We start from the raw sequence: 14,288 nt of genomic DNA, 5'->3' as shown, positions 1-14,288 counted from the left end.
TTTCGTATTCTCTCTCCTCTTTTGGTTATTATTACCTTGTTTGGATGGCTGTTACTTAGTGTATTGCCTGCTATTAGTTTAAATATAATATTTGTTTTGATTGTTACTTAAAATTTTATTGTATTGTATCATTAAATTCATCATTTCGTGATGATGAAGAATTTTATTCTATGTAAGCACATAAGATCTATTTGATGTGATCAGCATAATATAATGATGGGAAACCATACAAACTATTAAGATGTTGTATTCATCAATTTCAGCAAAATAATACATTACAACACTATAATAAATAAATTAGTACAACCGTCCAAACAAGGTGTGAACTTTCATGAAATACCCGTTTCTTAGAGATTGTTACTCCTATTATGCTGTAAGGTGGACAATGTCCATTCTTCATTGAGAAATTGCGGTGTGGGGTAAGATTACGTTTCTTCCTATTTATTGGATCTTAACATGTCGATCGAGGGTTGTGTGACGTGCAGTTTTTTTTTCTTTTAAAAGAAAAAATCATAAAAGTTTCCAAGATCCCGCTAGTTCAATTTGATATGCAATGCATGACAGAAAGATACGGATTAATTTGAAATTGAATAAATTGATAATAATCCCTACTATAACGTTAAACTATCGAAGAATGTAATCTTCAAGTTGAAAAATAACAAACCATCCAATTAAATCGTGCACTTGTTACGACACGACGTGTATAGAATAGAAAAATAGAAAGGAGAACCAACAGAAGAAAAAAAGAGGTGCTGAAACAGCTACTAAGGTGTCAGTTTCAGTCTGTCTAACGTGATTTTGAGGAGTGAGTGAAGCCTGACGCATGACTAACAAACACCAAGAAAGCGAAGTTACTTCAATTTTTGCAAATAATTACCTAAATATTTTGCTCTTTTTATTTAAAAAATCAAAACAAGTTGATGAAAATTTTAAAGCAAATACCAGAATCGTTGTTTTCATGGGCTCCATTGGGTTTTGGTACGCAACCAGCAGCCACAGCCGTGTTTGAAAGGTAACATAAACTAATTAGTTTCAACTTCTCCACAACAAAATGAGTGGAAAAAGAAGAAGAAGAAGAAGAAGAAAAAAAAGGAGAAAACATGTTGAGAAATATTAATAAGTCTTAATCAACAATTACTTAGGCTTTGCTTGTTTCTACTTGATAGAGGTCTGACTCTGTAATATTCAGATTTCAATCCATTAACAATATTTTTTCACAATCACTGATTAGCTGTTTACATGTCTCAATCATTCAAATATTATACAAAAATCCTAAAATATTTGCCAGCAAACAAAATGATAATGCGACTAATGTTTTATCTCGGGATTAGTAATCCTGAAATAACTATCACTAGAAAGAAACATGAGTAAATTACAGGACACAGGAAGTCAGAAACTCTGATTTTCCTTATCACTGTGACACTGTCCTTCTGTTCTTGTTTGCATGACTTTCAAGTATGCTGATGCACCTCATGCAGAACAATATAACATACAGAAGGTGGTGGACGTTTACGCCTCTGATTAATGTACAACCCTCCCACTCCTTGCCTCTACCATATAGACAAACATAGCTTCTAAAAGTTTCTGTGCAAGTAATAAAACTGAGCTTAAATCAAAGAAATGCATGATCTACATACTCAAATAAATTTCTCCCACTCAAGAACTCCAAAATAATTTGCCATTCTGCCCTATTATATACTCTTATATCTATCGATCTCACCTGCCACCAAAATCCAACTTGAAAAGGAAAATAGGGAAAGAAAGAAGAAAAAAATCTCTTCCATATCATCAACACCTTTTTTTTAATCAACAGTTCATTTCTATCCTTTTGTCAAACACTAACCCCAAAAGAGTTTTTTTTTTTTTTTTTTTTGATAAGGTAACTAACCCCAAAAGAGTAAGTTAAAAATTTGAGAAAAACACGCTAATGATGTCTCATATGTGCACTACGAAGAGTCACACCATGCAAAAATTTGGTATATCCAAGTAAACTGAGTCTTCCGTCACTTCTTATCCAATCTCTGAGAATGTTATGAGCAGTTGGGCCCACATTCAACTCCTGCATAGTTGTGAACCAAATTCAGGATTTCCTAAAAACACGAATTTGTTGAATACTGAGGAATAGTAACAACTATAGTAATAGAAAGATACCCTAGCCAATTCCTCTACTGAAATATGCCGATTTCCCTCTTGCTCAAAATGTTCAAATGCCACTGATGCAATTTGCTCCCATCCCTCGAGGGCCTCCAATTGATATGTGCTGATTGTAGCCGCACAAAACTCTTCAAAATCCAACTTCCTATATGACAATGTTGCCATCTGAAAGGTAAAAAGGACAATAAGCTTCACATAATAATAGAAGACGTAAATGTTAAGTGTGTTTTTGAGCATTTCAAAAGAAAAATCCTTCTGGATGAGTCAGAAGACAGATCTTCATGTATGGACACAAGAAGAAGACAATACATCTATGGAAGCTAGCCTTCAATAATTAAATGGCTGGCTCACTTGCTACATTATTCGGAGATGAAAGCAGGCTACATTATTTCTAACCACTGAGCTTAACCTCACATTACTGTGAAAAATAGTTTAAACTTGATGTTTGACTGAATTTAAGGATCAGATGTATCTCACCGCATTCAGAATATCTGGCACCTTTGACTCCTTCATAGCATCAGTAGCATTGCCTGAAAGAGCCTGCAGTTTCAAAACACTCTGTAACTTCTGATTTCACAATAGACAGAGAGAGGACAAAAGAGAAATTGACATCTCTGCTAGTATCATGTTTGAACAGTTCAATCTTATTTATTTATTTAGAAAAGGATGAACATAGAAGTTGTCAAGATACTAACCTTTCTGAAGTTTTCAAGAGAGACACGGCCATCTTTACTAGGTTCCAGAAGCATAAATTGAGCTCTTAGGTAAACCAGTTCATCTTCCGTTAAAGCTTTAGAAAGAGCCTGAACGCATAAAGCCACAACAGTATTTTAAAACTTACTATACTGTTACATTGACATTATGATCTTACTTTTATCAAAGTAAAATTTGCACATCAGAAGAGCAATTCCATCTATGAAGAACAGCACCAGAAAAAGAAATTGATCAAACAAAAGACACTACCATATCATGAATAACTAAAAAGATGACTTTTATAACAGGGTAAACCATGAGACTGATTAGAGGTGAGAAGAAAATGAAATCTTCATCCAACATATATAAACAATATTCAAACAATGCCAAATAACCACCCTCTGGCGCAAAGAGCCAAGAGAACTGTCTATTAATCCAACCACTTTCCAGGTTGCTAGAATGGAGTCTTCATTTTCTATTAATTGTTAATGAGACAAGCTCTAAAGCAAAAGCAAAAGCAATACAACAGCTCATAAGTAATTATATTATATGGCGACAGGAGGACCCTCTACATATTTTCCAGGCAATGCTTCGAATGCGGGAATCTACACAAGGAGGAAAGTCAGACAATTAAAAGCAGAAAGATGTTGAAGTGAATGCCAGATAAGCATTCCAATCCAATTGTAGACTTGCAGGTGGAAAGCTATCAAGTTTGAATGAGAGGCCAAAAGTTGAATGTGTAGTAACATACGATACTAACTTGGATAAATAGGGGTAGAATTTGACTCACTGTGCCAACTGCATTGATCATATTTGTCAGGACCTAATCTGGTTTTACAGGTACTTAATTTTTCTTTGATTTTTTTTTTTCCATTTTACATATACTTCTCCTACTCAGTTTTTCCTTTTTACCTCTTCCTAGTTGCTTGATTTCTAGAACAGTCAGTCATCCAGTTGCCCCCTGGACTACCAAAAGTTTCAGTAGTCAGAGTAAATTAGTCTTCCAAAACCTAACTGCCCCAAAACACAAACCTTCTATACAGGGTAAAAATTATTCCAGGTGAATGCAACTATTTTCTTAATAAGAATATATATATATATATATATATATATATATATATATATATTTGATGAAATAAGTAGTTTTAATACAAGAATATAGTTCAATTAAAAGATGTGTTTCGAATGTTATAGTTGTCTGTGTCAAACGAGGACAAAGAAAAAGAAAACATCATACCTTTAGTGCTGCACGTTTGAGAGGTGTAGCATGCAGATATGACTTCACCAACTTATAGACCAATATATCCAAAGGAATAGGATGGTTCTCACTGCGCAACCATGGATGCGCTGTAATTGGAAAAATCTGTATTATTTTATGTTTTTTACAAAAAAACTGTGTGCATGGACATAATGAACACCCAAGAAAATTTAATAGAATATGGTTTAGGCAAAAATAACAAAAGTGAGCAATAATAAGTAATAACACCACTCGCACCACACTTTCAGTTTGGACAAGCTTAGAGCATACAGCAAGTACTCCTGCAGAAAAGTTTTTCACTATATATCATCCATAAATAGGGCCATATAGTGTTATGAGTATAATTTATCTGATCAATCCCCTACATTGATAATGGTTGCCTCTAAACACATGTACAGTGCTCTAACCATTCAATTTGGTCAAGCTGACCTATTACCAAGTGGTTGAAACTCTCATGTGGAAAACTAACAAAGCTGAAAAGTGATAATCAACCAATGAATTTGTGAAGGAGGTTTAATAACTTACTCAAAGCTTGAGCAGCAGTCATCCTCTTACGATAGTCCTTATTTAAAAGCCTTTTTACGAAGTCCTTGGCCTCAGGGGACACAGAAGGCCAAGGTAAGTCTTCAAAGTTAGGGTCAGCTCTCAATACTGCACGAAAAATCCCAGATTCGGTCCTTGCCCAGAATGGTCTGCTTCCACATAACAAAATGTAGGTAATCACCCCAATACTCCAGATATCCGCTTCCAAACTATAAGATCTGTGGAGAACTTCTGGTGCCACATAATATGCGCTTCCCACGATATCATTAAGTCTCTCATCTGCAAAACCCCAAATGTAGAGGAGCCCAAATAAAACTCAATGTGGGTTGACCAAACCATGGGTACTTGAATAATACACACAAAAAAAACTTCTAGATTAACCACATATTAACCAATAGGAGTTATAGAGTTTGTGGGTAACCAATCTGTAGTTGTGGCAATGAGAGTCTCTTTAATCACTAATACCATTGCCCATGACTTTTTTCTTATAAGAAAAATACCATTGCCAATGTCTTGTTTCTTTTCTCTCTCTCTTTTTTCCCTTGCGTGGTTGTGTGTGTGTGTGTGTGTGTGGTGGGGGGGGGGGGGGGGGGGGGGTTGTTGGGGAAAGGACTGTTTCTTCATAGCTTATCATTTGTGCAGTACTCTAACCAATTCATTTCTGAACGAAATCATGAAGTCAATGAAACATTCAACTATAGACCTTAATGGTAGTTTATGCCAAGTATGCAAGAGAATACTGCCTGCTTGTTAATAGTTATCAGTGTCGAGCTGAACCTATCTTTAAAGACTGAATCGGCTCCAAGTATTCAACATAGGTTCTTTTTCCTTGGCCTCAGGGGACAAAATGTGTGTTGATATCACTGCCGGCTTCAGACTGGTGGATGATGGTATAGTAGCTTATACAGATTTCAAGAAAACGTATAGTTACCTGTTCTTATAAAGTCAGAAAGCCCGAAATCAATAAGCTTCATATCAGCATCTTCATTTCGGGTGGTGAATAGGAAATTCTGTGATGCCAACAATTAAAAAAGCGTTGTTAACTACAATACCACAAGGAAATATAAAGCAAATACAGTCTTCACAGAAAGCAGAAGAAATCCTACAAACCTCAGGCTTCAGGTCACGGTGGACCACACCTTGGAGATGACAAAATGCAACTACGTTTAGAATTTGAACAATAATAAGTTTGGCATCATCCTCTGAATATTTACCACCTCTGCATAAAAACATAGAACATTGAAATACAAACTACAAGCACTCAAAGAAGGTTATTTAGTTCATGAAAAGCATTTCATTTACCTTGACAATATTCTGTCAAGTAATTCTCCTCCCTCACACAATCTGCATATTCAAAAGTTAAAATGACCATTAGCCACAAAGCTATACACTAGTGGGGGGAGAATATTATCTGCTCATTACTAAGTCAAAATGCTGGCAGATCTTGAAAGAATTCCAGATTTGGCATTGGTTACCAAAATCCGTTTACGAGAAGTAAAACAAAAAATATTACAACAGCCAAAAGCAAATGGGAAATGAAGCACATACTCCATTGCTATGTACACATTATTAGCATCCTCACAAGCATCATAAAATTTGACGAGATGTTTATGGCCTGATAGAGCCTTCAAAATTTTCACTTCTCTGCGCACATCTTCAATGGATATTGCCGTTGTCATCTGGACATAAAAGTTGAACATCATTCAGTAAGTCAACAATAGCTGGAGTACAAGCAGCATTATGCAAGACTGGGTATCAAGCAGTAGAGTTCTAATGAAACTATTCGACAAAAGCATTTGTCCATCCCAAAATGCTGAATTAAGAGAATCAGACCTGAAAGATCATCTCAGTCAACAAAAAAAAAGACACAGATTTTTATCATCTTATTAGTGTATGATTTTGTACGTCAGGTAAGGCTGCGTACAATAGACCATTGTGGACCGGCACTTTCCCAAACCCGCGCATAACGGGAGCTTAGTGCACCGGGCTGCCTATTCGTTTATGATTTAAATTGTGAGATAATTAAGTCAAGCTTTTCGCCTGAAATGATATCATAGCAATTCCAAATAATAACAATTAATTGCTCCACTTCGAACTTTACAATAAAGTCTTCACACTTGCCATTGTAGCATATAGCAACAAAAAAGGGGAACAAGACCAGTTGCATTAAAATGATAGATCAGAAAAACTCAATAAATATTCAAAAATGTGGGAGTAGATCTAGGAATAAAATGCAGCAAAAAAGTAAGCAGTATATGCATGTAATCTCAGATATATTTAACATCACAAATTGTTTAAATAAGCCTTCTTTTACATTGTCAACAAATGTATGAATTATAGTAATCCAGGAAATATAATTTCCGATCTTTGTGATTTCACCTTGTGAATCTAAGTTACCTATGGGTCTGAGATTATGCGACTTGACTTTGCCTTATGTATTTCAAAAAGTTGTATACCACTTCGTTTTTACTGAAGTTCATTATCAAAGTTTCCGACCATCAAGATTTGATGAAAGAGGATGATTACAGTGGAACATTTGGCTTAGAACTCATCTGAATATGGCTTGGAGGATATCAAATAAGAGATGATATGAGGCAACAAAGGATGCAAAGGACTATAGATACTTAGTAAAACCTGGACATGAGCTGTAGAAGCAAGTAATGGAAGATAACAGAAACAAGCCGATTATACCTATTATTATGTCTCAGTATATTCATGATAAACATAGATAAGGCTTGAAATCCAATATGTAAATAATGAAATTTCAAGCGAGTATCTACACCTTCATAGAGGCGTTACAAATTAGGAAGCAGCATGAAGCATTAGTTTTAGAAGATCAGCACACTATTCTATTGTCAGTAACGTTTCTTAGAAAAGCAAGCACTTTCATCATGCATTACCTTCATAATGGAATCTGATATACAAACTTTTATACTCCCTCTTTCACAATTGACCATTAATATTTGGGAAGTCAACAACAAACCGCACCTCAGTCTGGAAGAAGTTGGGGTTGGCTTTACGAGTCCTCACTGACCATAATATCTGGAGAGTCAAACATCTCTTTCTTGGACTACGATTTTCTTGATCAGTCTATCAAATTTTTATTAAGAATTGTGATTTGATAGTACTTTTGTATAGCTCTGGAAAAGTTAAATCCTATTTTAAATAATGCAAGAATTAATGTCCAAAATTAACCCAAAGAAAAGGTGGTTCAGGTCTTGTACTCTGAAACCCATCATTCATTTTGGGGAGCAAGCAGTATCCAATGTTTATCCATTCAAAGCAACCAAGTCAAAAAATCACTAATTGAGTTGTCCCATACGATCTCACAAGATATTTTACCTAAAGCCTAAGACATACGGGAAAAAGAATTGAGAGAATAACTAAAGATAAGTGTATTGCACCTGAGATGTTCTATATATGCCTTTTCCAATGCATATATTTACATTTCCCAATGTGAGACACCTGCACTCTTCTATGTTTCATGTACATCTAATCAGGGGCAAAATTATGTATAAAAAATGGGTCACGGTCAACCCACTAAACTCAGTATATTACGTATATAATCCTTAAAATTATCTAATATTAACTGAAGGAACACATAGTCAAACTGGACCGAGTGGAGCACTGGTTAAGTGTTGGGTTTAATCCCTTAAGGTTGTGAGATCGAACCCTACTACATGCACTGTTGCGTCTTTTTTAAAAAAAAAAAAAAAAAAATCTAAGCAGCCTTTAACGTTTTTTATATCTTATCTTAAAAGCAACGGTGAACCCATCCTCTTGAAATCCTGGATTCGCTTCTGCATCTAATATGTTTACAAACAACCTAGCTATCTCCCCCTGTTACAGGGGAACAAGGAACAAAAGCTTTGTGTAAGAGAACTCTAGATCGACTAAATTAAGTACTTTCCTCCAATTAGCATTAAATATGGCCTAACGGATCTTTACCAGAGAATCAATGAAAACTCTGCAGTGCTTAAAAACACTTCCAAAAAGGAAGATACTACAGTTTCAAGAGACGCCAACCAATTTAGGAATGACGAGACCAAATCCTATCTTTGTATTTTCCTATATATCGAAATATAATCATTTCCACCATTATGATGAGAGTGGGCACGCATCTGGACATTCACATTTACTACTAATACACATGCTTAGGAACCACTAGTACACACATTAACAATGTCACACGCAATCGTAATGTAAAAATGAAGCTACAACAACAGAAGAAAAAAGGCTGTAACTAGAGAAGTCCTAATATTTGGTAACCTCAAAAGTGTGGATGCCACACAATATGCAGCCACTTCCCAGTGCTTTGAACAAGAGATCAAACCCAAATTTCGAACAAGAAAAATGTATGTTTCCCTATTACCTTCTCCAATCACTGCACTAGAGGAGGCAGGTTCTCTTCACACTCAAAATTTAATAGCATTTGGACGGCATAATGCACTCTATACTTCAGAAGTTTGTGGTGGGTTGGGGAAGAGGGGGGGGGGGGGGGGGGGGGGTGACAGGAGTTTGTTAACTAGTCCTTTCAACCTTTTCTGCTAGCTATTTAAATTAGGTAATTGAAGCATGTTTGATTCTACCAACCATCAAGACCAACATCTCCAAAATCCAATGGTGCATATACACCGCCCAAATGTGCCCTTTGGCCTTTCTAGTTTGCCCAAAATTGTGTCTTCTTTTAAATGGCAACTCTTATTTTTTTTTGAACGACAAGGGAACCAGCAGCCACTACCCTTCAAGTGCGCACAGGGTAAACCCCGCTTCTGTGCAATAGCCCACAAACTACACAGAAGAGATAACCTGCACTAGGCAAGCCCTGTGAGACAAGCTTGACCCATAAAGCAAATCCCCTGCTGTTGTAGGCAGGGGTTTCGAACCTGAGACCTCCATTATGGAAGCCCCATGCTCAACCAACTGAGCCACCCTTGCCGGTTCTTTTAAATGGCAACTCTTTTCTCACAATGTACAAGATATTCCAATTATACAGTAATAAATGGTAGAATGGGGTCAACATTTATACGATTAAGATTCAAATAGATCATATAGTTAGTTGCCCTTACTTGGGACCCACATGCAATTAAATCCAAAAACAATTACAGAAACAACAAACAACAACATTCCCAAGCTGATCCCAAGTGGGACCTAGGAAGGGTAGGATGTACGAAGATCTTAGCGCTAACTTTGTGAGGTAGAGAGACTGTTTCAAATAGACCCTCGGCCCTAAAGAAAAAACAATTAAGGAAACGTCAAGCTAAAATAAGGACAACTTAATAGTAGATGGATGGACTAGGATTCCGATAGTTCTCTCGAATTCAGATGCATTCAACCTATTTATGGAATCGCATATTAATTACTCATCAACTATTTCCTTGCCCCCACTCAAAAATTAGGACACGTGAAAGTAATGACCCATATTCAGTGGGCCAACGAGTGAGACCACTATAATCGAGGTGTGTGCAAGTTGCCCTAGACATCACCGTTATAAAGAGAGAAAATAAGTAGTGTGAAATGTATATCTAATAGAGTTGATTTACTTGAAATACAAAATGAAAAGACCAATGAGTTCTACAAAAATGCATGTTAGCATTCTCTCACAGAAATATCGCTGGCAAAACATAAAGCAAAGTGCGAACCAGTCACTTCAGCATCCTAACTTACTCTCTCTGTTCCACTTTATATGATACCATTACTATTTAGGTAGCGGTGATTAGGCAGGACATGGTGTAGTTTTAGCTTACCGAGGGTCGAGGACATGACCTTAGATAGGAGGTTGTGGAGGACACGGATTAGGGTAGAAGGCTAGTAGGTAGTGGAGTGTTTCCCCACCTATCTTTCTATACTAGTGGTCGTAGTACTACACTTGAAGTTTTTTGTCCTTCGATTTCAGTTATTATCTGCTGCTGCTTCTTGTACTTCGATTTTTGTATTATTTTGATGTAGCTACTGTTCATTTTTTTAGAATGATTTGACATCTTCCTATAGTATTTTGTCATGGTTTTCTCATTGTCGTTACTTCTTTTTCGAACTGCTTTCATTTGCTTTTACTTTAGCCGAGGGTCTATTGAAAACAACCTCTCTACCTCCTAAGGTAGGGGTAAGGTTTGCGTACACTCTACCCTCCCCGGACCCACTTGTGGGATTACACTGGATTGTTGTTGTCGTTGTTAATATTTAGGGACTTAGTAACCTTTTCTTGACAACTGTTTCACATAGTTATTTTAATATTTTAGTTAATCAAGTATTATACTTACCGTACTCTTTGTGTAGTTTCAAATTAAAATCTAAGTTTTATGAGAAAAAGATCACGAAGCTGATATATGAATTGAAACCAACAGTTAAAAGGTTTGACCCTCATATACTGAACCCCGTCATCTTTTTGTAAGGGAGGGAGTATTAAAAGGACAACTCGGAATTCAAAATCACTAGCATACCATTCCTACAATGACCATAAGATCTATTGATCCACATTGAGCGAAGATAAAGCTCTATGGTAAATCAACCTTCGCCTTCTATCCCCTTCAAATAAACATTAGTTTTTATTTATTCATCAAAAACTTAACAAGTTGCAAAACCATAAAGTCCCTTTACAGCTAAAATTGAGTAGCTCCTTTGAACCTATATGGTATAGACAATCAGCCATATTTTGATTGCTAAGATTAAGGTATGGGTAAGCACAATTTTGACCACCACGGCGTCACTGTTTCCACCAATATCTTCTTTGGTCATAAACATGGAACAAAATTTACACATGTCAGAGTCTCATAATGTCATTTGGGGGACACTAGTCTCGTGACTTGAAGTAGCATTAAGGAGTTGCCTTCTTTGAAATCCAACCTAATGCACACAATGTCTAAAAAAGATGGGATGACCTTTAGCCGAGAACTCCACCGCATTGTAAGCATATCCTTCAGGTCAAAAGCTCCCACAAATTAGTACTTCATTTTAGAGAAGATTCAGTGAAGCTTGTCATATACACTGCTCTTCTTTACAAAACAAAGAAACACACATTCCATATGTCAAATGATCGAGAAGACTTAGGTAATGTGAATCCAATTCAAGGATGGGAACCAAATCAGTACAGCCTGCACATATATTATGCCCATAACGGAAAATTCAGAAAGGTTACCAAATATGAAGAGAAGCAACAATTTATGAGCTTCCAAAACAAAATTGGAAAATAGATTCACTAATCTTTAGATTCAAATGGATGATACTTACTCCTTCAGATTCAAACAAAGTTGCGCCACTGATACTGTAGCAAGATCAACCCCAAAACAAAACCATATCCACAAGCAAGCTAAAAGTTAGCATGAATACCAGGGCCAAGCCTATACTGTGAAACCTCTTTCAGTTTCAATTTCTTTTTTTGACAACCGTGGTGTCCGGGCCAGCTTGCGCGCACCTCGACTAATTCCTCGGGACACCTACTACCTTCGACAGGCTTTCAGTTTCAATTTCTAGAAAAGAAGTTCCTTTTTGCTTTCCAATTTCCAGGTTGTACCACAGAGATCCTTCTGATTCTGGGTAACTAAATTCAGTTTATGCCTGTTCTGAGAACAAAAACATATGCCATTCGGAGGAAACACCAACCAATTATTTGATTCTAAATTGGTCTGATCAACAAAACATACAAGTACTATACTTAATTTTTCAGTGAAAATAAAAATTCTTTAGCCAAAGAATGACCTCAGTTCTGATTTGGTTGGACTAACAGATTATCCGCAGTATAATTCTTTGGCCTTTAGCCGAAGAATTTAAAAGGGTGTGATTCTTCAAATGAATGATGGCCATTCGTTTTCAGTGAAAATGAAAACCACGCAAGAAATCAGTACTGATCACGCTCCATCTTCTTCACCGTTTTTATTTCATAACATGTTACCTCATATCTTCAGCAGTAGTCAACAACGACAAGATAGATGCAATTAGAATATCTGAGATCAAAATTAAACACAGAAGCACATGTGGAAAATGATCAGCTGTTGCAGAATTCAACAGCCTTAATAGACCTTTACACGTCTCATGCGTCTCTAAAAAACTTGAAATTACCTTCTAAACACAGAAATCTCAGAAGGAATGAAGCCAGTAAAAGGAAAAAGGAGACAATTAGACATTAAATCCGTCTATGCTAAGAGTTTGTAGTGTCACAAATTCGGAAAACTGGTGATCATCACCCGACATATATACAACAATAACAAAATACCAAATGTAATCCCACAAGAGGGGTCTGAGTAGGGTAGGATGTACGCAAACCTTACCCTTACCTTTGTGGGGGCACAGAGACTGTTTCCGACAGACCCTCGGCTCAACGATACCAAAAACAGGTTAAACGAAAAAATATCGGCAACAAAGTGGCAAGATAAACACAACAAATAAAGCAAACAGCTAACAAATACAAAACGAAGTAAAAGACACTAAGCAATCACCCAACCTATATATCTATTTTAAACTGTCATACTCAGTTCTGAACTGGATTTGTTTTTTTGCAAGCTCAAATTAGCCAAGGGCAGCAAAACAATTATACATAAAAACAAATGGAGCAGAATTGACAATTCCAATGCTTTCAAAAAGAACAAAAGAGAGAGAAGCTACCTTTGCTTTGGAGATGATTTTGACAGCAAGTGGCAAGTCCTTAAGGTCACCTTTCTTGCCCTTAGCATGGCAAGTATGACCAAAATGCCCTCGTCCGATCTCTTTCCCCAATTCAAACTTAGCCCCGAAGTTTTTATTATATCCAAAATTCTTATCCAACGACTGATCATCAGTCCCCTCAGCTGTACAACCATCCTCTGGAATTGGTCCCTCCGTCGGGGTAGTAGCCTTGGCATGTCCAAATCGCCTTGCTAGCGACGCTTTGATGTGTTTAGCCGGAGATGGTGGTGGAAAAGGACGTTTAAAGAACCTTCTAGGCGTAGACCTTGCTGGTGATGGAGTCACACCTACAACACCGTGTGGGTATGGACTTGGCCATGGACTATTAGCTGATGATCGAGCAGGTGTGTTCTTAACGGAAGGAACGTTAACGGGAGTTGCTGGTAAGGGATGATCGGTGACGGAATTAATGGTGGCACCATCAGAGTCACGAACGGTAGGGATGGACTTGCCGTAACACTGGCCCATGGTGGGAAGGTCAGTGTTACAAGCAAAGAGAGAGGAGAGGGTGAAGTCAAACAGAGAAAATTCGAAGCATCCGACGGTACAGATCGATGGGGGGAGTGGGGGATCTGCGGCGAGAAAACGATAAAAAAAGAGAATGAAAATGAGAGGAAAGGGTAGTCAGAGTCAGTCAGAAATAGAGAGAGTACTTACTGAGTCTAGAGAGAGAGTGAGTGTGTGTTTGTGCTGTTGTTGAGTTTATATATACAGACACACACACACACACAACAACAACAAAGACAAAACGGAAGAGTGAGAGGAAAATCAGAGTGAATGAGAATTCTGAAAAATGCCAATAGCAGGGGGATCCGCTTAATCTGGGATTTGTAGTATTTGTATCAAAGCATACCCCTGATTTTCTACATTTCTCCATCTTCCGCCCACATTTTAATTTCTCTCTTGCGGCTCTCAATTGAAATTTATTAATAAAAAAACTTTCTTGCGTTGCGGCTTTGACCTTTTCAACTTCCCCTCTCTA

At 37.0% G+C, this 14,288-nt stretch overlaps 1 protein-coding gene across 1 annotated transcript; it reads right to left on the bottom strand.

The window, feature by feature from the left end:
- Positions 1 to 1,759: 1,759 nt before the first annotated feature.
- On the bottom strand, positions 1,760 to 14,198 carry LOC132645388 (CDPK-related kinase 3-like). Its single transcript, XM_060362354.1, has 12 exons — positions 13,964 to 14,198; positions 13,247 to 13,878; positions 6,197 to 6,327; positions 5,951 to 5,992; positions 5,759 to 5,867; positions 5,580 to 5,658; positions 4,631 to 4,927; positions 4,085 to 4,194; positions 2,850 to 2,957; positions 2,632 to 2,694; positions 2,152 to 2,319; positions 1,760 to 2,059 (listed from the first exon to the last, which is right to left on the bottom strand). The coding sequence occupies exons 1-12, from the start codon at positions 14,181 to 14,183 to the stop codon at positions 1,925 to 1,927; spliced, it is 2,094 nt and encodes a 697-aa protein (XP_060218337.1). The 5' UTR covers positions 14,184 to 14,198; the 3' UTR covers positions 1,760 to 1,924.
- Positions 14,199 to 14,288: the final 90 nt, after the last annotated feature.

Source organism: Lycium barbarum, chromosome 6 (assembly GCF_019175385.1).
Source record: "Lycium barbarum isolate Lr01 chromosome 6, ASM1917538v2, whole genome shotgun sequence".
Lineage (NCBI taxonomy): Eukaryota > Viridiplantae > Streptophyta > Magnoliopsida > Solanales > Solanaceae > Lycium > Lycium barbarum.
Note: the sequence above shows the minus strand (reverse complement) of the source record. Positions and strands in the feature narration are given on the sequence as shown.